Source organism: Cupressus sempervirens, chromosome 2, assembly GCF_028749045.1.
Source record: "Cupressus sempervirens isolate cs-2001-9-10 chromosome 2, ASM2874904v1, whole genome shotgun sequence".
Classification (NCBI taxonomy): domain Eukaryota; kingdom Viridiplantae; phylum Streptophyta; class Pinopsida; order Cupressales; family Cupressaceae; genus Cupressus; species Cupressus sempervirens.
This window is the reverse complement of record NC_143119.1, coordinates 55521084-55546676: the sequence shown is the minus strand read 5'-3', so window position 1 is coordinate 55546676 and position 25593 is coordinate 55521084. Positions and strand designations below refer to the sequence as shown.

General features: G+C 39.9%; 1 protein-coding gene across 4 annotated transcripts in view; it reads right to left on the bottom strand.

The window, feature by feature from the left end:
* Positions 1–25593, bottom strand: part of LOC149571036 (serine/threonine-protein kinase 12-like) — a 352869-nt gene that overhangs the window by 178891 nt on the left and 148385 nt on the right. For all 4 annotated transcript variants that reach the window (XM_089808374.1, XM_089808379.1, XM_089808382.1 and 1 more), the window contains exons 7-8: positions 12343–12422; positions 11972–12034 (exon numbers count right to left, since the gene is read on the bottom strand). In XM_089808374.1, coding sequence (XP_089664500.1) covers positions 11972–12034; positions 12343–12422 — 143 coding nt within the window. The remainder of the gene's footprint in view (positions 1–11971; positions 12035–12342; positions 12423–25593) is intronic.

Genomic DNA, 25593 nt, shown 5'->3' with positions numbered 1-25593 from the left:
TCCGGCATTCGCTTCCGCTAAGACTCTCAAACTGGATGGTGAGATAAGTGAGTTCTTCCTTGGTCTTTTGTTTCTTGCTGCTGGAATCGGAGGGGCCTGCAACTCGAATTCCCGATGCCAAAACTCTTGAAGTCTTCTCCATATTGGCCAACTGACTCTTCCACGGCTTCCGCTTGCCCGCTGACTCCATGCCAAAAAAAATGATTTATTCTTCCTATTGTCGGCTTCTTAAATTTCCCGCGGAAATACTCTGTCTGACGGCGAAGGTGGAAGTTTTCTCCCGCGGCGATCTTCTTGTCTATCCGTGGCATTGAAGATTTTCCTACGGCTGAGGCCTCAATATCTATCACAGAAATTTTGAAGTTATTACTTACTGGCAATGCTATACCTCCTGCAAACCATCACCGTCTTCCCAGATCTCCTATGCTAAGTTGTAAACCGCAACTCAATCTCATGGACTGACAAAATCGGATGTTATCCCAATTAATCTCGACCAAATTTCCTAACCACGGCCTTATGCTGGTCAAATTCTTCACCAAATTCTTCAACATGCCAACCCAAAACTGTCTGAGAGAAGATAAATCGCGGCTGATGTTATCATAAACTAAATTAATCTCCACCGAATTTGTCAGGCTTAGCTGAATAAGCACCAAACCAAATCTGTGCGAAAACTGTTTTAACTTTATCTTGCTGCTGCCGTGGAAGTTTTCCGTCTGCGGATCTGCGGGGTTTTAAGTCTGCGGGGCCTTCCTTCCCGCGGGACTTCTAGTCCGCGGGGCCCGCGGGACTCTTAGTCCGCGAGGCTTTCTTCCCGCGGGACTTCTAGTCCACGGGGCCCGCGGGACTCTTAGTCCGTGGGGCTCTTAGTCCGTGGGGCTTTCTTCCCACGGGACTTCAAGTCTGCGGGGTCCGCGGGGCTGTCAGGCCGCAAAATTTATTTATTTATTTTTTTTTTCAAATTTATTTATTTATTTATTTATTTTTTTAAAATGGAATACATTACTCAAGAACAGTACCTCTGAGTGACGTCATCGCCAGGGAATGTTGTACTGACGACACGGAAGGATTCACCGTCGGGGAGTACTTCCTTACACGATATGGTTTCAACTTAGATCCGTTAACTGGCTGAGTTATCTCTTGTCCGTCCAAGGTTGCTAATTTCATTGTCCCCGTGTCGCCAATTTCTCGGATTTGATATGGTCCAATCCATCGCACTTTGAATTTGCCCGGCTTGATTTCGTTACGGCCATCATACTTCAGTACTAATTGTCCTGTCTGGAATCTATTATGTCTCAGATGCTTGTCATGCCAGAGTTTGCGTCTATTCTATGCTACTTCTGTTGCCCACTATGCCAACAACCGTTTCTCCTCCAGTTTATTCAAATTAGTCAATCGCTCTTGTAGACTTCCGTCATCATCCAGTTTGTTTTCCAACGCTATTCGAAGACTTGGAATCATGAATTCTGCGGGGACCACTGCTTCTTGTCCAAACATTAACTGAAATGGTGTGTACTCGGTCGTCACTTTGTATGCCATGCGATACGCCCAGAGAGCAGCAGGTAAGTTCTATTCCCAATCCGCTCCTTCCACCGCGCAGGATTTGTAGATGATGGATACCAGAATTTTATTGGTGGCTTCTGCCTGCCCGTTTGCTCTTGGATAGTACGGACTTGACAGCGAATGATAAATCTTGAACTGAGTAGTGAGCAGTCGAATAACATGATTGACGAAATGACCTCCCCTATCACTTGTTAATTGTAATGGAATTCCATACCTTGTGATGATTTGTTCATAAATAAACTTCGCGGTACTGACGGCCGAGTTATTCGGTAACGCACGGGCCTCCACCCACTTGGTCAGGTACTCCGTTGCAACAATGATGTAGCGACACCGTCGAGTCGTGCTCACCCTCAATGGTCCAACAAAATCTAGTCCCCATCGTTCAAAAAGTTCCTGCGCATGAGAAGGTTGAAGTGGCATGAAATCTTTCTTCAGCGGTTTCCCAGTCCGTTGGCAAGTGTCACATCCGACGACCCATTCCCGTGCATCATTGTACACCATTGGCCACCAAAGTCCTGCAAGCAATATCTTTCGTGCAGTGGTGTCAGGCCCCATGTGGCCTCCTGCGGGGCCTTCATGGGCTTCTTTTAACACCTGCGGTATCTCTTCTTCCAGCACACATCGTCGAAGAATGTGATCCGGCCCCATTTTGTAGAGCAACCCATTGATTAATTGGAATGTACGACTCCTGATTATCAATTTGCGTCTATCGTTTGGTGACATCCCCATGGGAAATTGTCCTGTTGATAGGTATTCACCAATACTCTTGTACCATTCCGGCAGTATCCCAATCTGAAACAGCTGTGCGTCAGGATAGTCGTCATTCACACCATCCGCTGATTCCCCCGTTTTGATCCGTGACAGGTGGTCCGCACTGACGTGTTTCTTTCCTGGCCGAATACTGATTTTGAAAGTAAATTCTTGCAATAGTAGAAACCATCGGCTGATCCTCCCATGGATGACGGGTTTGTTAATCAGGTACAACAGGGCCTGGTGATCAACATAAAACACAAACGGTGTAGCAAGCAAATAATGGCGGAATTTTTGTACGGCATAAACCATTCGCAAAGCTTCTCTTTCAGTCGTGCTGTAGTTTTGCTCGGCCTTTGATAACAACCGGCTGGCAAAGTATATTGGATGATCCAATCCGTGATTACCAGTCTGTGCCAGGGTTACGCCGATCGCATAATTAGAGGCATCCACATGAACATGAAATTCTTTATTCCAATCCGGATATGCCAGGATGGGTGCCGTAGCCAGTCGTACCTTTAGCCCTTCAAATGCCTCATCCTGCTCTTTCTCCCATCTAAATGCTTCTTTCTTGCATGTGAGCTTATCTAACGGCTGGGATACCTTGGCAAAGTTTTTAATAAATCTTCGGTAATACCCAATGTGTCCGAGAAAAGATTTTACCTCCGTGACATTAGTGGATGGCTGCATTTCTAGAATGACTCTCACTTTGTCGGGATCCGTCTTTAATCCTTCCTTACAAACAATGTGTCCGAGCAATCTGCCATGTGGAACCATGAATCGGCACTTCTTGGGGTTCAATGCTAGCCGGGCTCTGCGACATCTCTCCATACATTCACCAAGTGCTGCCAGGTGTCCGTCTTCTGCGCTGAATATTGACCAATCATCCAAGAAGGCCTTGAAATTTCCCACAGACATCTTGTCGAAGATATGCAGCACAATCCGTTGGAATGTGGCCGGTGCATTACACAACCCAAAAGGCATCCGATTGTACACATAGACGCCATCTTCAACAACAAACGTCGTCTTCAACTTATCTTCCTCCGCTATAGAAATCTGATTATATCCGGAAAACCCGTCCATGAACGAGTATATTTCATGTCCCGCAACCTCCTCCAGAATGCTATCTGTGAATGGAATTGGAAAAGGATCTTTGATTGTTACTGCATTCAGGCATCTGAAATCAACGCATATCCGAATCTGAATAGTATCCTTTTTTAAGGAAATGACTATTGGTGACACCCATTCGCTGGTCTGTACTTTGAAGATAATGCCAGCGTCCAGCATCCGGTTGATTTCCTCCGTAACGCGTGCGGCATAGTTCTTATTCATCCTGTAGGGTCGCTTCCGTACAGGGACAGCTCCATCCATCAGCGGAATGCGGTGCACACATAATTCCGGCAGTACTCCTTTGAGGTCCTTGTATGTCCATGCAAACACATCCTTGTAGTCCAGAAATATCTTAAATGCCGCAGCTTTGAGTACTGGATCCCAATTATCTCCCACTAGGATGTTCTTTGGTTCTGCCCCATCCCCTAGATTCATCGTTTGCAGTGTAGCTTCATTATACTTGATCGGCTCTCCTTCACCGAATGCATGAGCGGGGGTAATATGCAATGGTGATTCCCCCTCCTTAACTTCAGTAAACTCCTTCGGATATTCGTTCTCAATTGACAGAACATTACAACTCGGAAATAACTCATAGTCCTCCAGTTGCCAGTGGTATAAACCGTTGACGGAATCCAAGTCATCATCCGTTATTCCCCCGTCCAATCGGAGAACGCCTTCTTGATCTGGTTCCATTCGTTGTCTCCCTCCATCCTCCTCACCCTCCGAATTGGATGACAAGGCCTCTTCCCCTACCATTTGGGTATGCAAATCGATGACGAATCGACGACCTTTACTTTCAAGGGATATAGTGTTCTTCTTCCAGTCGTGTCGGGCTCTTGCTTCTATAAGCCAACCGCGGCCTAGGATGGCATCATAACCTTTCTTTTTCAATGGAATTACTACGAAATCCATTAGAAACGGCTGAGTGCCAATGGTTACCGGCTGTGCCATGAGAATACCCAGTGGTTTAATACCATGTTGATCAGCAGTTAGGAGCTGAAAACTTGGAGGCCATAATGTTGGCTGTCCAAGTTTCCTCCAAGTTTCCTCTGGCAATACATTCACGCCGGACCCTCCGTCCACTATGGTGTCCGTGAGAACATGTCCAAGTATCCCCATTTCGACAACTGCAGGGTGTCGTCCTGATGTCAGTGCCAACAACATCTGGTCTTCTCCTCCCGTAACAAGTTCCTTTTCTTTCCGTCGACTTGGTTCTCCTGGTGGCTTCTCCTTCTCAAGGCTTGCTTCCCCTGTCATATTTGCAAAAGCAGATCGAAGTTGGGGCATGGTAAGAAGCAAATCACTTACCTTTACTTGCACCTCTGTTTGCAAAATTTGGTGTATTATGTTTTGTTCAGCGGAATTCCTTGCTGAGGTGGCGGCTGTCGTCGGAGGTGTTACTGCTTGAGATACTTTACCAACCTCTGCCCGTGCTGCCGCAAACTTCTTTTTTTCTTCGGTGGGGTCCAGATATCCTTTTGCTTGTTGCCGCGTAATGGCCAGAACTTCTTCTTCATTGGTTCCAACTGTGATTAAGTTCACTCCGGATTTTGGGCATTTTGAGTCATCGTGGTCGCCGGGTCCGCACCATCGGCACAATAGGTGAGGTGTATTTGCTGTTGGACATTCTCGCGCAAAATGCCCCCATAAGTTACATGCTCGGCACTGAATAATTGGTCGTCCATTTGCATCATACTGAATTCGTCTTCTGCTCGTATTGGTGTTGTTATTGTTGTTGTTATTCTGTCCACGGCGATTATTTCTGTATCCTCCAGATGTAGCGCCTGTGTTGGTGTTTCCGTTACCTCCTGACGGGGAAGCCTCCTGTGTGAGAAGCACCTGTGAAGATCCTCTTGTTTTCATGTTAAAGGGACAGTCCTTTGTTGAATGGCCCATGATCTGACAGATGTCACAGAATTGGTTCGTCGGACATGATCCCTTAGTATGACCGTTGGTCTTACATTCCGTGCACCACAGTTCACTACTTTTTGGCTCCTTCTGCATATTTTTAAACTCCTTCATCATTCGAACCATATCCTTCTGTAAGGCACGAACCTTTTTGTTACTACCTTCGTCATCGCTGCTATCATCCTGAGCGGATTCATCATCATCAGAGTCAGAGGAGCTGGTTTTCTTCTTCTTTGTCTTCTGTGCACTCTCAAGGTCCAGTGCTCTGTTATACGCGTCCACATATGATGACGGTGGCACAATTTTCATTTTCCTCTGCAACTTCGAGCGTAGGCCGTCCACAAACCACCTTTTCTGCAATCCGTCCGCTAGCTTGCTTTCCATTTTGTTTACTAAGTCTTTTAATCTCCTGGCATAGACGCGGACAGTTTCGTGCTTCCCTTGCTTGGTATTGAAAATTTCCGCTACAATTTCATTATCATCCCGCAAGAGTTTAAATTCCACCAAGAACTCCTTTTTAATGTTATCCCATGTATCTAGCTTCTGCGGATCCATATCCGAAAACCAATCAATCGCGACACCCCGTAGGGTTGCCGGAAATTGCCTGGCCCATTTGTCGGCATCTGTGATTCCATTTGCCCGCCAGATCATCTCACATGTCTTACAATGTTGAAGGGGGACGGCTGTACCATCGCCTTCAAATTTCGGTAATTTTTCTTTGGGTCCTGCCATAACTCTGGAGGTCTGCACTCCTACAGTGGTCGGCACTCCCACACCGACAGTCTGTCGGCACTCTCACACCGACAGTCTGTACTCCCACACCGGCAGTCTACACTCCCACACCGGAGGTGTCGACAGCTGCAACCCTTGGTGAAGACGGAGGATCCTCTGAAATTGTTTCCCGCGGAAGTCTATCCTAGACGAAGAGGTCACTCCACGCTCGTGCTCCGTCCGCACCGCGAGCCGTGCGAGTTGATGCTCTCCCGTCTGAATTTTCTTCCCTCGACGAACACAAATTCAAGAACTCCTCTCGTGCTTCTTCCACCAATTCCACCCGCTGCCGAGTCTCCTCCAACAATTCCTCCGCACTTCGGTGTCCGTCGGCAATCCTTTGAAATCTTCGTCGGCGTTCGGCTTGCTGTGCTAGAATTAAATTCTCTTGCACAATACGGATTCCATCTTTTCCCTTCACCTTATTCCGATCCTTGTTAAGCTGATTTGGCATTAATCTTCATTCCTCCCACCTTCCAGATTCATAAGGCAACGGCGCCAAATGTTTACCGTACAGGTAAAGTAAATGAACACATACAGAATGTAACAGCAGAACAGTAGCATAATATTCGCAATAGTAAGTGAATGATGAATTACAATGATCCCGGACGGGATATAAATACTACTGCCAAACCTTCCCGAAGGAGTCCGTCGGCCACAATTATTCTATCCGTTACAAACTAGGACCGTCGGCTACAGGAACATCGCCGGACCGTCGGCTACAGAAACACCGCCGGACCATCGGCTACCGAACATCGTCGGAACCATCCAGTCGGCTAACAACTGCATCCTCGTGTAGAATGCCGATGGCTGGCATCCATAGTCATAGACTCTAAACTCTAAAGAAAACAAAAATAGAAAATTATCTTTGGAAAAAGATAAGCAAATACAAATGTCAAGTACAATGTGGAACTAGTCTACATCTTCCTCTTCCCCTTCCCAATAGCTTTAGTAAAAACTAGTCCATTTCAAATCGACTTGCAATCGATCTACAAGGCTGCCAAAGACTTTCCACCAAAACACTTTTCTTCTCGTCCAAACACTCAAATTACAAAATAAACAATGAATAGGAAAGTCACTAGGTGTCCCAGCTTTACTGGTGGCACCCCCAAGAAGTAGTTATCACAAGAAGTTTGCAATTTATTGCAAAGAAGTGACCAACTTCTCATCGAGAATTTAACGTCTTCTCAACATCATTTCTCGAGAGACAATCTTAGGTTTTCTCATCTTGCAAAAGTTCTCATGGGAAGTAGAGATATTTGCCACTTCTTGGAGAGATTTTTATCTATGCTTAGAACTAAACGACATTGCACTTCAGTCGTAACTACTTTTTATTAAAGTTAGTGAATATTCAATAAGAGACTTTGCACCTTACTGGTTATTTGGGCTATCGAATATTCTTTTGGGATAAGTGCGGGAAACCTTGGGCTTCTGGAACTATTCCACCAAATAAAAAGTAGATTAGTGTCTTTGGTTTTGTTCTTATGTCAACCCTTGAGCCATCGATATTATTCTAACAAAACTAAACACTTTCTATTAGGTTTGAAAGTTGTAGTTGTTTGCAAATCATTCTTGAAAAAAGAGAGAAATCAATTAAGAGAACCACCTTTTTTGTAATTTAAGTTTAGTTCTTGTTGAAGCCACCTATGGTAAGGGAGCCTCCCCTATTGTTGAGAGGAGAGAGAAATTTTATGTGATGTTGCCTAAAGTCACAAGTCTGTACACAATGGTCACGTGATTTACAATACTTTTAGTCAACAAAGCCAAATTATATTAAGCCACTTGTTGAATTTTAATGACGGAATACTGCTCAAACCAAGAAAATGAAGGAGCCATTCCAAAGGGATGTGCCATAATTTGAAAGAATAGGCAGCTGCTAGCAACGCATATGAAGAACGAATTTTTATATATTTCTTTATTCAATGACCTTTCATATTTTAATTTTCAATCCTAAATATTTTGATGTTTGCAATGACATTATAAGATTGTACCCTTAACAGAAAAATCATATGAAACTTGATAAAACTATGCTTGAAAAGAAAATAGTGAGCAAAGGAAAACCCTAGAATTTTTAGGCCAGAAAAACCTTCAAAAATTTTGTAAACGATTTTCCTAAAAGACACCACGATTTTTCATAAAAAATAAAACATAAATTCTAAAGAACAAATTTCAAGTAAAAGTTATTAGTTTTTACAAATAAATCACTAAAAACTGCCTAAGTTTTGATACCATGTTATGAAAATGTATATTCATCAAAGATTAATTCCAATATAAGATGAAATCTCCTTATATAGAGAATAATTGAAAATGAATTGGGAATTTCTAAAAACCTGACAGCAAGTTTCGAGAATATTTAGAAACTAACTAAAAAACTATAATTTGCCTAAAAGACTAAACATCTAATATATCTAAATGACCACTAATAATTTGATACCATTTTGGGAGGTGGCCTCTGGCTCTAAGGTTTAATGATGCCAATTTGCTGGTTTCCTACCATTTATCAATAATATGTTGAAGTTTTGGATTTAATCTTTGTCATTGATGCCAATAGCGTTCAGTTGATGTTATTTGCAGATTCAGTTGAATATATGATACATGTGATCTGGTCTTCATAATGTTGACTCATTTGCAGCCACAGGAATCAGAGGCACTTCCTGCCATTTCAGGGACAGGAATAGCACAGCAATACAAAAACAGAACAGCACATTCTCTGCAATATTCTATGTCAACAGAAACCAATCAGAATTACTTTGATTACTGTTCTTTATAATTAAATGATAAATGGACAAGCGGTAATTAATTTGCAGTAAAGTGTTATCAGAGATTTAAATGATAACTAATTTAATCAAATCAATATATATCAAGTTCGAAGTATTGATACCAAATCAATGCATGAGAAGTCAATAGTGATTTGATGCCTCACCTTATTCCAACACATGCTCTCAAGCGATGGTTGGGCACCTGGAGTTGTGCATGGAGCAAAAAGTGAGTCAAATGTTGATTTCTACAAAGTTGAGGCCCAATACTCACACTAACACTACCACTACTTGTAGATGTAGGAAATAGAGGCAAAGGATTGGAGCCTCTCTGCCAATGTTTTCCATTTCTTCCATTTTCTATTTTTGTTAAAAAAATTCCTCCTCAAAAATTCCTCTAGTTGACATTGTGCTTTATACAACTTTGATGGGTGTTTCTTTCCATGGTTTGTAATAATTGTATGGTATTTCTGAAAGATGATACTTCAACCAGTTACTTCCCCCACCATATTTTGTTTTGCAATGACATCATATTACTCTTTTTTTATCTGTGGATGGCATGTTTCCAAGCCCTATACTTTCTAATTAGGCTTGGGGTACAGTTAGAGAGACATTTTTCTGCAATATTTTAGAAATAAAAAAATCAGAATCTACAAATTTCAATTGATTTTTTAAAAAAATAAAAAAAGGGATAGTTAAGGTTTGTAGCTAAAGAATTAAGAAAAGAAAATAACTAGGATTTGATTATTGGAGGCCTAGACCTAGAGTTTCTTATTTTTTCAGTCAAAATACAATGAAACGAAACTAAAACAAATGTACAATAAATGGAATTATGAAAGAAGAAATCAAAAAACAACAAAAAATGTAACTTGCCTCTTCAAATTTGCTTCAAATTTGTAAAAGCCTCTTCCACATCCTTCTTAAACACCTCTAAATGCATGAATACAAGCTTCTAACTTGCACAAATGATCAAGAATCACTGTTTCCTTTTCAATCGATCTTGTAGTCTGCTCTTCAATGTCAATATTTTTTCTCAAATGCCTCTTTTTCTCTCTTTGTATGTGCAAACAATAAATGACTTTTTAGGGTTTGGAGGCAAATATAAAGACATTTTGGTCAAGTCAATAACTCTTTAAATTTCAATTTTATTTTTTCTTTGGTGTTTTCAACTTGCTGGCTGTACAGAGTCTGACCCGTGGGGTTCTGCGAATGTTACCAAACTCAGCTAGACTCAGTGGATCAGAGTCCAAGGCTCCCAAGACTCGGGAGAACCCAACCAACACGGGACTTGGTGAGTTAGGCAAGTACAGGGAATTCCAATGGGCCAGTATGTATAAAAGAGAGTTCAAACTTTAGGTTTATAGTATAAAGGTAATCGAAAGTTTGAAAATCTGACCAAAAAAAAAGATATTCAAACCTTAAAACCCAAGGAAAAGGCATACTTGGAATTCTCAAAAGTCTTAGCCAGTTTCTTTCTTTGTCAGCAATTTCTTCTATGGTTGAGCCCAGTTGGCAATTTGGCAAGCTCAAGAACCTATGAATTCATTGACACAAAGCCACTCCTTATCTTCTTGAATTGCATGTCAGAGCTTTTGCATTCCTTTGAACCTTGTCAATGGTTCAAGAGGTTCTTGTACCTTCAAAAGTACCAACACAAGACAAATGTCTTCTTTTCTTTCATCTAATTTTGGAAAGATTTGAAACTTGGTCAAATGTTCAAGAGGCTCTTCAATTTATAGAACAAATATGAACATAAAAAAATGCAAGATAGAAACTATGGTAATTTTGGGATTTCTTAGCTTGGAAAATAACGTAGACATGAGAGAAACTATCAACACACAAACCTATCTAGCAAACATGGCCCATATAGTGAGAACTATATTCACAAAGAAATTGGGACTCGAAGTAAAATTTTGACAATGAAATATTGGGTCCCAACACATTCCATAGATTTTATAATTATTATTGTACATAGTAATAATAATAAGGAATATTAAATCACATAAGAAAAATAGATGGCATCCCATGTTATAGTGAAACAGAAAACATATATCCATAATTATTGTAAGAATTTTTGGGTTTGATTGTGTATAGATTTTTGCATCAATGTTCCGAACCACACTCCGTGATCCATCATCAGGATGAAGCAAGAGAGAGCAAGGAGAAATAATAATGGAGAATAGTAAATTAAATGAGAAAAACAAGATGTTATCTCATGCCTTTGCCAGGTGTTCTTTCAATGACTGAAATCCATAATAACAAATAACGTGTATCTAGATGGGCTGTAAAATCTGCCCATCAAAACCACAATAGTGAACATGAGAATATGAACCATCTACAAGTGCAAACTAAAAATATCCAAAGCAATATCATTAGCAACACCATGAGATCGCCTGCAAGAAAGAAATGTGTATCATCACCTTTCAGCTTTCCTGCCTAATGAAGTAAGATAAAACTGAAAAAGAAAGAGGAACAAATAATGATGCCTTTTCAACCTGTTTCAGTTTCCAAAGCTATTTTTAGGCATCAAACTGTGTAGATTTTTACAGAAAAAACCATCTTTATAAACCGAAAAAAAAGCAAGGGCACACTTTGAAATCCTTCCTAAGGTCAACAACAAAACCAAAACAAGCAAGGATAGTCAATGAATTGAAAGTATGAACAGTATTTCAATAACATAATGTTAAGAAGCAAAAAATGGAATTCCCATGTGACAAATTGCCCAAATCATTCCAATACTAAGAAAAAATAAAAAAATAGAGCACCAAGAAACCAACATGAATATGGTCAGAATGGAGGCAAGGTGCCTAATTGTCACAGGCACATAACAATCTAGTCTATAGGAATTCAATGACAGATAAAGGACTCTTCAAGCTGGATAAATAATTTAGAGGCTAGGTCAAAGTGAACTAACATTTTTGAGAAGGCAACAAGTCTGCCAAAAGTCATGATAGATTTACCAACCATCTATCTCAGATATGGAAAGGCAGATGGTGTGAATGACAGTCCCAAGGTAATCGGGGAGTGACATAAATAATGTTCAAAATCACTTAAATTAAAAATGGTTCATATAATTCATTTTCTCTTAAGAATTGTCATAAAATGTAAGGACTAACCTGGTAGAAAGGTGTTTATGAACAATAGGCTTTGGTTTGTGTTCGTGAAGATAGTTCATCCCCCTATGAATAAGATACAAATAATTGGTGAACTACAATTTAAATAAAATCAAGAAATATGAAAAATGATGAAAACCCAATATGGTAAAAAGATTATTAGTCATCACAAGCAGCAGTTTAATTTAAGAATTTCAAATTTCAAATATTTTCTTTGAAATCCATGAAATCGGATTTGCATTTGTTCCTACAAGTCTTTTTAATTTCTATAAGATGGCGACTTATTGAAATATTGAAGATTGCATCAATGGAAATAAAGAAATTCATACATAATAGAGAAAAACAATTATGGGAATAAGAATAGTAAAACATACCTAGCAATGTCAAGAGCAAATTGTAGTGTGATTTGCAAATCCAAAGGATTTTTCTTCTCTAGCATTTCATTGAGGTTACCCTAAAAACTCAGGACAACCATACTTTTAGCCTGAAAAAAACTACTAATGATGAATTTTTAGCACATAAGCTAAACTTAATAACTGAGAGTGATGTAAACAAAATTGAACTCATAAAACTAATCACATTATATACATGTCAAAATACATTCATATATGTAAATATCAGAATTATAACATGTTATCTTTTTTAATGTGCCTCTTTCAAGAAATCCAAACAAAACAATGTGTACAATTCATAAGGGGATGCTCTTTCTGAGATCGAACTAAATGTAAACCTAAAACTATAAATAACTTTACAAGTATTCCCACTTTTCATAATTTCTATAGGAGAAATGTGACTTGTAATGTCCCCTCTTTAGTTCGACATGGCATTGATCATGGATTTGCCTATTCCAGACTCTCGTAGGCAAATGGTGTGGAAAGAGAGTCAATTCTGCGGATCAGATAGTCATATCTTGCTCTTGAAGAAGTGTTAAGAGGTTATATTTTATCATTATGTGATACTGGGGCCCACATGTTATAATTTTAATTTGAGTTGCACTTTTTATTTTATAAAATTACTTTATTATAAAAAAAGTGCATTATAATGAGAAATTATAAAGGATGTTTCTAGAAGTTCTAGCAACTTCTTAGAAAAGTGAATAAATAGAGGGCTGGGCCTCTCATTTGGACATGCTTGGATTGGAGAACTCTTCTACTTCTTCATTGTGAAGACATTTGTGGACTTTGGATCTGCAAATTATTCGATCTTTGGGAACGAATCACTCCCTTGGATTGGCAACTTTGAGGGTGTGAAATATCACCTGAATTGTTGCATAATTGGAGTTGGTATTCAGCCATCTCATTGGAGCTTATTGAGAATTCGTTGTTAGGGTTTGTTTTTGGTTGGAATAAGGATTTCAGATTTGCCCTATCATTGGAGAAGCATTTGACAAGAGTTTGAAAACAGAATAAGTGCATTTTCAGAATTGGCAAAGCAGGGTTCGGAACCACATAATTGCTCATATCTTCTCAACCCCTTGGAGTTATTTTTTATGGTTTTACAGGGTTACTACCTAACCCTAGGCGCCCATTTTCCTTGCATTTGGGGGTCCCAAAACCCTAATATTATTCTATTTCAGCAGCCGTACAGGTACGGCCTGGTACGGCCCTGCTAGTTTGGGCAGCAGCAGCAAATTGAGGATAGTTTGGGGGTGCGGTTGGAGGTCTTCATCAACGATCTGCAGCAAAACATGGTGTTCTTCCATAGTTCTTCAAACCAGGTTCTTGCATTCTGAAATATATGTCAATTTTTTGGGTAAATTTGCTGTCATACAGTCATTGTAATAATCAGACCAGAATTGGTAATAAAATAATTTCAGAATTTATGGCATTGTAATTGAAATATAGTTCAATGGCTTTATATATATTGTAATTCTGTGATTATATTCTGAAAGTATCAAATCTGAAATTACCATATTCTGAATATTGTTACTGTTACACGCCAAGTGTTTGACAAAATTCCTAAGTTCAGTTTGAGGGTTTCTGTGGCCTTTATAGAGAGGGCCATTACAGTGGTATCAGAGCTATAAGTCCTGGCATCCTGTGGAGGTCTTATAGGGAATTTGGAACAGCTGGATAGGAGGGAAAGTGTTTGACGAAATGTCAAAATACTAAAATCAGAGCATGCGACAAAGGCCTTATAATTTCCGCAATACCAAAGCAAGACAAGATAGGATTTCTGACCTGCAGAGTGAACAGTTTAGCTCATCTATCCAGGTGGACATAGAATCCAGTCATACAGACACAAGGGAGGTATTTTTTGATCAAGACTACGACTACAATATGGATAGAGGCGGGAATGCCGGTCCAGATCCGCAAGAGGAAAGATTTTTACAGTTATTAGACACCCTGGCACAGGGACAGCGATTAGCCGAACAAAGAGCACAAGAACAGAATCAGAGAATGGAGCTTATGATGCAGATGATGGCTCGACAAATGGGGTTGAACGCTAACATAGGTGGAGGAAATAATCAGAATGGTCACAATCAGAATGGGAATAATCAGGATGAGAGACATAATGGAGGCGAACAAATTGGGAACAATTTCGGTCATGCCCCCCAGCAAGCTCGGACAGTAAGTTCGAGGCCTATGATTCCTACGTTCCTTCCTAGAGCTCCAGAGCAGCCGGTACCAGAACCCCAGATCACTGACATACAGGATCAGCTGAGGAGAGATTGGGAAGCAGGAGGACCAGATTTTACAGTTGCAATCACCTTTAGAGAGTATATGGATGTGCGGATGAAGCATATGCCCCGTGGACAAGACAAGACTCAGAACTATGAGCTACGAAAGAAAGTAGGAAAACTACAGTTACCATATTATGATGGCTCGGGGAAGTCTACAGCAAGAGCTTGGGTTCAAAAGCTTGACACATACTTTCAATTGAATCCTATGTCTGAGGAAGAAGCTATTAAGTATGCAGCAATTCACCTGGATGGGTTAGCACACGAATGGTGGCATCATGGTATGATCACTATGGGTCATGCACACATTACCTCATATGTGGAGTTTATGGAGAGACTGATTGAACGTTTTGATAAGAAAGATCCAGAACTCCATTTCAAGGAATTAGCCCAGCTTAAACAGTGGGGCTCATTGGAAACATACATTTCAGAGTTTCAGAAACTTGCAGTGTTAGTAACAGATGTATCTGAACGAAGGCTATTGGTTTTATTTATGGATGGGTTAGTTGATCCATTGAGAGGGTGGATTAAAGCTCTCAACCCTCCCACTTTGCAGGAAGCCATTAAGAAAGCTCGTGACATGGATTCCTCTTCAGCTTCTAAAAATAAATTTCAGGCAAAGAGTTTCCCTTCAGGAAAAGATAAGGACAGGAAACCCTTTCATAAAGAGGCACAGCTACCTACGGAAGATAGTAAGAGGCTGGACAAGGAGACACTTAACGACTTGCGTAGGAAGAAGCTATGCTTCTATTGCAAAGGCCCGTATGAGTACGGCCATGACTATCCTATGAGGCCAAAAGGGAAGGCCAACCGGGCAATGTGGGCTTATTACGAAGGCTCAGATTCAGATGATTCAGAACATCATGATGAGGATCCTGATGAGAGGGAGAGCAGGAGATAGACAGTGTAGGGCAAAGGCAGGAAACAGAGCTACATTTACAGGAAGCACGACTGTCTAGTATCCAGAGAGAGGGATCTTTCAGACTTCGGGGAGTCTTGGCTGGACAGAAGGTTATTACATTGTTGGACACAGGTGCCACGCATAATTTCATTGATGCACGATTTGTAGAGAAGCGTGGACTCATTACTGAGGAGTTCGAAGGACTAAGAGTCAAGGTAGCTGATGGATACACTCTTCGTTGTGACAGGATGGTACGAGACTTACCTTTGCGCTTGAACAACTATGAGTTTAAGGCGGATTATCATGTGGTCAACATGGGTGACATGGACATAGTACTTGGGATGCAGTGGCTACATTCATTGAAGGTGGTTACCCTGAGATTAGAGGATATGGAGATACAATTCGAAATAAATGGTAGGATTCATGTGCTAAAGGCTATCCGTAATGGAGACATCAGGACTATCTCATTTAGGCGGCTGGAGAGATTAACTAGGCATAATGATATAGAGTGGGCAGCAGTTTGTACTTTGATACCTACACAGGAGGAGCAACATAAGGTGGAATATCATCCTGATATTCAGAAGTTGAGGATTAAGTACGAAAAGGTATTCAGTGAGATTCCACCAGGCAGGCCACCGGACAGAGGTATTGAGCATATTATTGAACTGGAGGAAGGTGCTAAACCTATCATGATCACACCATATCGACATCCAAAGCGACTCAAGGATGAGATCGAAAGGACCATTGAGGAGTTGCTAGCTATGGGGCACATCCGACCTAGTAAGTCACCTTTTGCATCTTCTGTTGTTTTGGTAAAAAAGAAGGATGGAACGCTTCGGATGTGTATTGATTACAGGGCATTAAATAAGAGAACCATTAAGAACAGGTATCCTATTCCTCGCATTGATGAGTTGATAGATGAATTGCATGGGGCCTGTTATTTCACGAAAATTGATTTGAGATCAGGATATCACCAGATCAGAGTCCGTGAACAGGATATTGAGAAAACTGCTTTCAGATGTCATTGTGGGCACTTTGAGTTTGTAGTCATGCCTTTCGGCCTGACCAATGCACCTGCCACTTTCCAGTCCACTATGAACAGAGTTTTCCACCATCAGTTGAGGAAATTCGTGCTGGTGTTTTTTGATGACATTTTGATCTATAGTCGATCATGGCAGGAGCATCTAGAGCATTTGGAGACGGTGTTGAGCATTCTACAGAAGGAGTCCTTGTATGCAAAGGAGTCCAAATGTGACTTAGGGATGACCGAGCTGTTATATTTAGGACACATCATTAGTGCAGAGGGAGTGCGGTTGGATCCTGAAAAGATTCGCGCCATTGTTGATTGGCCTCCACCAGAGAACCTTACACAGTTAAGGGGGTTCCTTGGTTTATGTGGTTTTTATCACAAGTTTGTCAGTGGCTACTCACGACATGCAGCTCCCATGACAGATTTACTGAAAAAAGGGGAATTTGTGTGGACTCAGAAGCCACAGGACTGTTTTATGAGATTTAAGGAGATAATGACTACGTGCCCAGTTCTAGCATTACCTGATTTCACGAAGCCATTTGAGCTTCAATGTGATGCATCTGGAGAGGGAGTAGGTGTTGTACTTATGCAGAATAAGCACCCCATAGCTTATGAGAGCAGGAAGCTCAGAGGCCCTGAGCGTTCATTCAGTATATATGATAAGGAGATGTTGGCCATCATGCATGCTTTGGCCAAATTCAGACAATATCTTGTGGGTAGCAAGTTTTGTATTAAAACTGATCATAACAGTCTGAGGCATTTCTTGGGACAGCAGGACCTGAATGATCGCCAACAAAAGTGGGTAAGTAAGTTGCAGGCATATGATTTTGACATCTCATATGTCAAGGGAACTCAGAATGTTGTTGCAGATGCTCTATCTCGAAGGCCACACCTCACTCTTATGGTTCAGATATCAGAGGATTGGCGACACTTGATTATAGCAGAGTATGCCAGGGATACATGGGCCTCCGATATAGTAGAGGGAACAGTGATTGATACCAGATACACACTTGTGGATGATTTGATCATTTACAAGAACAGGATTTACCTAGTCCCAGGATCGAAGGTTAAGCAACTGATTATGAGAGCACTTCACAACTCACCGACAGCAAGCCATCCCGGGTACTTCAAGACTTACAAGTCAGTTCGAGAGCGGTTCACTTGGAAAGGGCTGAAAGCTGACGTTTTGCAGTATGTTCGAGAGTGTCTTGTTTGCCAGCAAAACAAACAAGAACACAGCTATCCGGCAGGGCTCCTACAGCCACTTCCGATTCCCGACAGGAAGTGGGAATGCATCTCCATGGACTTTATCACAGGTTTGCCCAAGTTACAAGGACGAGATTGTATTTATGTGGTGGTAGATAGATTAACGAAATATGCTCATTTCTTTCCTATCACCACTGCACATTCACCAGCTCAGGTGGTAGAGGTTTTCTTTCGGGAGGTTTTCAGATTGCACGGCTTGCCTCAGAACATTGTGAGTGATAGGGATAGCCGTTTCATGAGTCACTATTGGCAGGAGGTATTCCGGTTATGTGGCACAGAGCTTACACCCAGCACTAGCTATCACCCACAAACCGATGGTCAGACAGAAATTGTGAACAAATGGGTGGAAGGGTATTTAAGGAATTATGTGGCAGCTCAGCAGCGAGCTTGGGTTAGATGGATATATCTCTGCGAGTATTGTTACAATACTACATATCATATGACTATACAGATGACACCCTTCATGGCACTTTACGGTTATGAAGCACCTAGTTTCTTGGATTTGTTGTTGAGCGACAGCCGAGTACCCAGTGCAGGTGAATTATTACAGGAGAGTAAGGATATAGTTGCTACCCTCAAAGACAATATTGCAAGAGCTCAGAACCAGCAGAAGCAGTATGCAGACCAGAAGAGAACTGAGCGTAGTTTTGAGGTAGATGATATGGTTTACCTCATGTTGCAGCCATACAGGCAATCTACTCTTAAGAAGAGTGGGGCAGAGAAACTTAAGCCACGCTATTATGGACCATTCAGGATTATCAGGCGAGTTGGTGAAGTGGCTTATGAGTTGGAGCTTCCCGCAGACAGCAGAGTGCACAATGTGTTTCATGTGTCACGCCTCAAGAAGGTGTTGGGTCAAAATGTGGTGCCTTCTGCAGTATTACCTCCTTTAGACGATGAGGGAAAATTGATTTTAGTACCAGAATCCATCCTAGAGAGCAGAGAAAAGCAACTTCGTAGAAGGGTGATCAGAGAATACTTGGTTAAGTGGAAAGATTTACCTGTTGAGATGCTACTTGGGAGGGGGAGGCTATTTTGCAGCACCCGGCGTTGAGATTGCTTGAGGCCAAGCAATTTCAGGAGGGGCGGACTGTAATGTCCCCTCTTTAGTTCGACATGGCATTGATCATGGATTTGCCTATTCCAGACTCTCGTAGGCAAATGGTGTGGAAAGAGAGTCAATTCTGCGGATCAGATAGTCATATCTTGCTCTTGAAGAAGTGTTAAGAGGTTATATTTTATCATTATGTGATATTGGGGCCCACATGTTATAATTTTAATTTGAGTTGCACTTTTTATTTTATAAAATTACTTTATTATAAAAAAAGTGCATTATAATGAGAAATTATAAAGGATGTTTCTAGAAGTTCTAGCAACTTCTTAGAAAAGTGAATAAATAGAGGGCTGGGCCTCTCATTTGGACATGCTTGGATTGGAGAACTCTTCTACTTCTTCATTGTGAAGACATTTGTGGACTTTGGATCTGCAAATTATTCGATCTTTGGGAACGAATCACTCCCTTGGATTGACAACTTTGAGGGTGTGAAATATCACCTGAATTGTTGCATAATTGGAGTTGGTATTCAGCCATCTCATTGGAGCTTATTGAGAATTCGTTGTTAGGGTTTGTTTTTGGTTGGAATAAGGATTTCAGATTTGCCCTATCATTGGAGAAGCATTTGACAAGAGTTTGAAGACAGAATAAGTGCATTTTCAGAATTGGCAAAGCAGGGTTCGGAACCACATAATTGCTCATATCTTCTCAACCCCTTGGAGTTATTTTTTATGGTTTTACAGGGTTACTACCTAACCCTAGGCGCCCATTTTCCTTGCATTTGGGGGTCCCAAAACCCTAATATTATTCTATTTCAGCAGCCGTACAGGTACGGCTTGGTACGGCCCTGCTAGTTTGGGCAGCAGCAGCAAATTGAGGATAGTTTGGGGGTGCGGTTGGAGGTCTTCATCAACGATCTGCAGCAAAACATGGTGTTCTTCCATAGTTCTTCAAACCAGGTTCTTGCATTCTGAAATATATGTCAATTTTTTGGGTAAATTTGCTGTCATACAGTCATTGTAATAATCAGACCAGAATTGGTAATAAAATAATTTCAGAATTTATGGCATTGTAATTGAAATATAGTTCAATGGCTTTATATATATTGTAATTCTGTGATTATATTCTGAAAGTATCAAATCTGAAATTACCATATTCTGAATATTGTTACTGTTACACGCCAAGTGTTTGACAAAATTCCTAAGTTCTGTTTGAGGGTTTCTGTGGCCTTTATAGAGAGGGCCATTACATGACTATCTAATTGACTACGATTTTGACCCAAGTGCAATCATACGACTGTTAACAATCAAAATTTACAAAGAGGTTCAAAATTAAATGAGAATAAATTATCAAGCAAAAACAAGCAGCTTGATAGAAGTCAAAAGAGAATAGGATTCAGTTGCAACATAGATTTTTAAATGGAAAACAAATGAATACTGAATGCTAGCTGAATTAGAGACCAGCAAATATACATTAAAAGGAAAAATTGACTAGTGAACATAACACAATTTCATGAAGGAAATAGTTAAACTACATTTCAGAAGATGCTATTTAAATAGACATTTTTCCCAATACAAAATGTGAAAACAATTACCCATCAATTTACTCCATTAAATTACAGACATGGAAATCAAAACATCAATTCCATAAAAGGTTCTTCAACATAAATGCAACATCCACCAATACTCGTTAACATAACCCAATTTAACGAAGGAAATAGTTAAACTACTTTAAAAGTTGCTATGTAAAAAGAAAAAAAATTATAACAAATGTAATTCAAAACAATCTACCATCAATTTACTCCATGAAATTACAAGCATTTATGAAAACCAACATAAATGCAGATTCCACAAATAGTCATTAACAAAACACAACAAATTCTCTCTAGAGTTTGAATTAAAATTTTGGTTGCATGGCTAGCATTAATTCTCCATTTAATTTGTACGCTCAAAACACACAAACACACATATACTCACCATCAATTTACTCAATGAAATTACAAACATTTATGAAAATCAACATGTAATGTCCCTATTTTTAGCAAGTCTCTACAGTTGGTTAGGCTAGTTCATCATCAAGACTCTCATGAGTTGGCAGTGAGATTTGAGGGTCTCAATTGTAGAATTTCTATTTTTAATAAGTCTATTTTTCAAGATCATAGGATTAGGGTTGTGTCAATGTTTCAAATATGTGTCTGGTTTAGGCTTCAATTAGGGTTTTTCCTCTCTCATCTTTATCCCTAAGTTGCCTAGGTGGGAATACAAGAATAATGTAATAGATTCAATCAGTCTAGGTGACTAGGATTTAGGATGGTAAGTTTTTGCATACCCCAGATGAGAGAGAGAGAGAGAGAGAGAGAGAGAAAGAATCAAGTTCTATTCATACAAAATCCTAAATCTATGATCAGGTGCTCCATTAAAGACATAACATAGGTAGAATGAAGATATCACAAACATATTCAGAGCAAAAGACGATAGAGAATATCGAGGACTGAGGCTTAAAGACAAAATGCAGATCGTGAGAATGAGATACAAGCGAAATCAATTGAAGTCAATGCAAAGTGAGCACTTAAAAATGCAGAAATGGTGAAATAATCAGGGCAAAGGTGGCGAAGACTGAAGTTGGAATCAATTCGACGAATCAAACACATCTAATTATCCACATCACTAGTTGAAAAGTCAATTGAACGAAAGAACACATGCTATTGGCTAGTTGAAAGTCAGATGCTTACTTGTCATATTGGGTCCCGTTCAAATATTAAATGAAAGTTAGATGCCTTCAGTCCCTAATTATCCACATCATTAAGTTGAAAAGTCAATTGAATGAAAGAATGCATGCTATTGGCTAGTTGAAAGTCAAATGCTTACCTATCATATTGGGTCCCATTCAAATATTAAATGAAAGTTAGATGCCTTCAATCGTCAGATCAAAGAAGATCTACAGAGGTCATAATGTCGCTATATAAAGATGCTCATTTGTTAATTTATGCAACAAAGCGATATGAAGACACATGTCTGGTGGGCCATCACATTTCATGAAGCACAGTCAGAATCTAGTCACAAAGTGCCACGAAAGAAAGAAAGTCAACACCAAATTCTCCAAGCAATGGAATGATGCCAATTGTTTGCCATGATGTGCCTAGTTGGAAAAAGGGACCCGCGTTGCGAAACAAAGAGACCTAACCTCGTTTTATTATCATCGTCAAATCAGAAAAGATCTATATCTCTCCCTTTCTTGCTATGTAAAGTTTCTTGATCATTATTCTATGCGACAAAGTGACAATTGAACACGTGTACATAAAGGGACCCATGGAGGAAGTTATAAAGGAAGTCATAATGTTTAAATCAGGATCGTTAATTTGAGAGCGACGACCAGAATTTGAAAATGTAGTGACTGTTGTAATATGAAATATATGTATTTGGCGTAAAACAACACAAGATGAAGAATAAACGATTTTGGTAGGATTTTCTGAGACCGCAAGAAGTTGAAAAGGCATTGGGCATTTTCAGAAATACCATGGATTTAGAATCGCCAGTAGAAAAGATACCACGTGCTCATATCATGATACAGATTGGATAATTTTATATTTTATTCTCATTTTATTTTCCATTTGTGACTATTGCTCTACTAGAAATAAGAATCGATAACAACAAACTATAAATGTAACCTCATTTGATAATGAAAGGGTTGGAAAACTTGATGGTGAATTGGTCTATAATTCCATTTACCCTATTTTCTTGTCATGTTTTGTTGCCCATGCATAGATTAGTTCTACATTAAGAGTTGAAGGACAATTATATGTAATCCTGTGATAATCAAGTGAATTCCATTGCATTTTGATATTTGCAGTAGAAGTGTTTCCATTTACTTTCCTCATATATGATTCTGCTTCCTCTCTTGTTCATTTCATATCATGTTAGATAGTTTCATTAGGAAAATGAAAGATAAACGTATATGAATCTATTAGTTATTGGTTGGATTCTATTTCATTGAAGGCTGATAGTGAAAGCAATTCCATTTGCCCTCATGTGCATATCTCTTCATTCCTCTTTTGCATTTAGATGGTAAATCTGCACTTAGAAGTAGGAGTAGATTTTAGAAGAACTTCAAGGTAGCTCATGATATCCATTCCACTGGGTGTTATAAGTTGCCCAAATCTATTTCTGACTAGGGTGTTTGTAGTTATGAACATCCTGGTTTATCTTTTTTTGCTCTCATGTTAAGAGCATACCCCATATTTCAATGATTTATTAAAAACACAATTCATTGCATATATTGCATATAAGGGAGTTATACCTTACAATTTAGAGGGCAGTGATATAACACATACACTAACCCATTTGTTGGTAATATCCTTTTGTTTCCTCACATTTTGGGAATCTAGAGTCAAGGTAAAGCCAAGTTAGCAAGAGGTACAAACTATTAACCAATAGGAAGTTTTCATTTTTGGTAGGGTAGTTGATGGCATTGGCAGTTGGTCATCATCTACATTTGATGGAGCTATTTAATTGATGGGTTCATATTTATCAATTAATTAATGAAGCTTCATTATTTTAAAGGCACTTTAAGTTATTTAATGTTATAAAGTGGAATGGTGAAGATGGAGCTTCTTAAGTGAAAGGTGTGATGAAGAAGAGTGCCAATTTGTGTTATAAATATGAGCCCATTTGTAAGAGATAGGATAGATAAGATAAGATAAAATTATTAATGTCCAATAAGAGACCAACGAAGGTCTAAGAGACTAAAAGTTTACAAACAAGAGAAGCCACCTACAATATGGACACCAAATGGTGCCCATGAAATAACAAAACAACAAAGCAACAAAGAAGCAAAGGAAGACACCAAGGAACAAGACTAGGGCCCTTCCTTGGCTGGAAGAAGTCCAATGCTAAAGGGTAAGTAATAGGGTGACCAAGGGTCCTGGAACACCTCTGACTACTATCGGATGAGAAGTGTCATTGTTTGGTAAGACCAGAATAAGGTTTCACTAATCTAATGTGGCAAGGAGCAAGAGAGCATAATTATCACTTCATGCCCCTAGCAGGGGACTGGGGCACATAAAAGTCGGTGATACACTGATCCAAAGCTTGGTGCTGAGGAAAAAACAACTGCAAAGTACGGCCTCAAAGCTGAGTGGCCTCTTGAAGACAAAGTGCCAAGCAATGCTAGTCAATGTAACTGAAAAAAGCCAATAGGGGCCTACAATCTAGGAATAGACAGTAAAACCCCCCTCTGATCTCATAGTAGATGGGGCAATGAAAGATGAAGTGAATCTTAGTTTCTATCTCCACCAAACTACACAAATGGAAAATACGGTCCTCTTTGTCAATGTGGTGGTTAGTGTGTTATTTGAGCCGATGGGATCCAACTTTGAAGGAACCAAGAGAGATACAAAGGGCATGGCACCAATGTCGGGAAAAATATGCAGGGCATACAATAATCCCATCATGAATATCTTGTAATGATCTTGTTCCCCTATGTCTTCTCTAAAACAATCTTTCTCCCGTTAGTCACTATCAATGTCAATTGATGGAGCTATTGTGGAAGTCATACAATTTACTAAGGAAGCAGTATGGCTAGGATGAGATGTCATACGATGTCAAATGGTGCTACACAAAATATAATTGCATACACTGAGGGTGCTATAGATGTGTCAGACCCAAAGCGAAGTAATACACACACTAAATAGGGTGAGGGTTGAATCCCACCAAAACTGGGATAGCCAAGTAGGGAAGATCTTTCACTTCCAAAATGGCTAACAATACCAAACTCTAATTGAAATTCACAATACAAAGAAATAATCCAAATCGCATACCAACTACTACCTACATGTCATGCTTAAATACCCATTGGGGAAACCCTTTCGAGGGTGTACAGAGATAGCCGACGACCATACCTACCTACGGAAACAATTAAATAAAATGGGTCTGAGATATACTAAATCAATCATCCCATTAACAAAGGTTTGATTAATTATTTATTTTATGATGGGAACATTACAGTCCTCCTGTCCCAAACTTTTCTTGTCCTCAAGAAAATGCAATGTCAGATGGTGCAGAATGTGTTCGCCTTCCTAGGTCGCGTCGTCCATCAGCAAGTGTTTCCAGCATACCAAGTATTCCTTCAAAGTACGGTTCAATAGGGTCTTTTCACGTACATCAATGATCTCAACCAGTTTCAATATGAACTTCGCTTCTTCATTGAGTGGTGGAAGGTCTGCAATTATCGTGATGTTCTGTCCCACAACTTTCTTTAGGTAGGAGACATGCAAAATGTTATGAATGTGGCTTCCCCCTAGAAGTTCCAGCTCATAGGAAACTTCACCAATGTGGCAAGCTACATGATAAGGGCCATAAAATCATGGCTTCAGTTTTTCTTTGCCCTTTGCCTTCAATGAGGACTGTCTGTATGGTTAGAGCCTGAAATAGACCAAGTCTTCACTTTGAAACTTCTCTTGATTCAGTGTCTATTGGCGTACATCTTCTGTTGATTCTATGCCCTTTGTAAGTTCTCATTCAAACATCTCAGGAAATCTTTCCCTTCTTGAAACTAGTCCTTGGCCCTTGGTGCACGACGGTTACCCAACACCATGTCGACAAATGAAAGGTTCATACCCATATATAGTTCTTTGAAGGGGATCATCCCAATGGACTTGTGGTAACTGGTATTGTAATAGTATTCCCCTAGATGCATC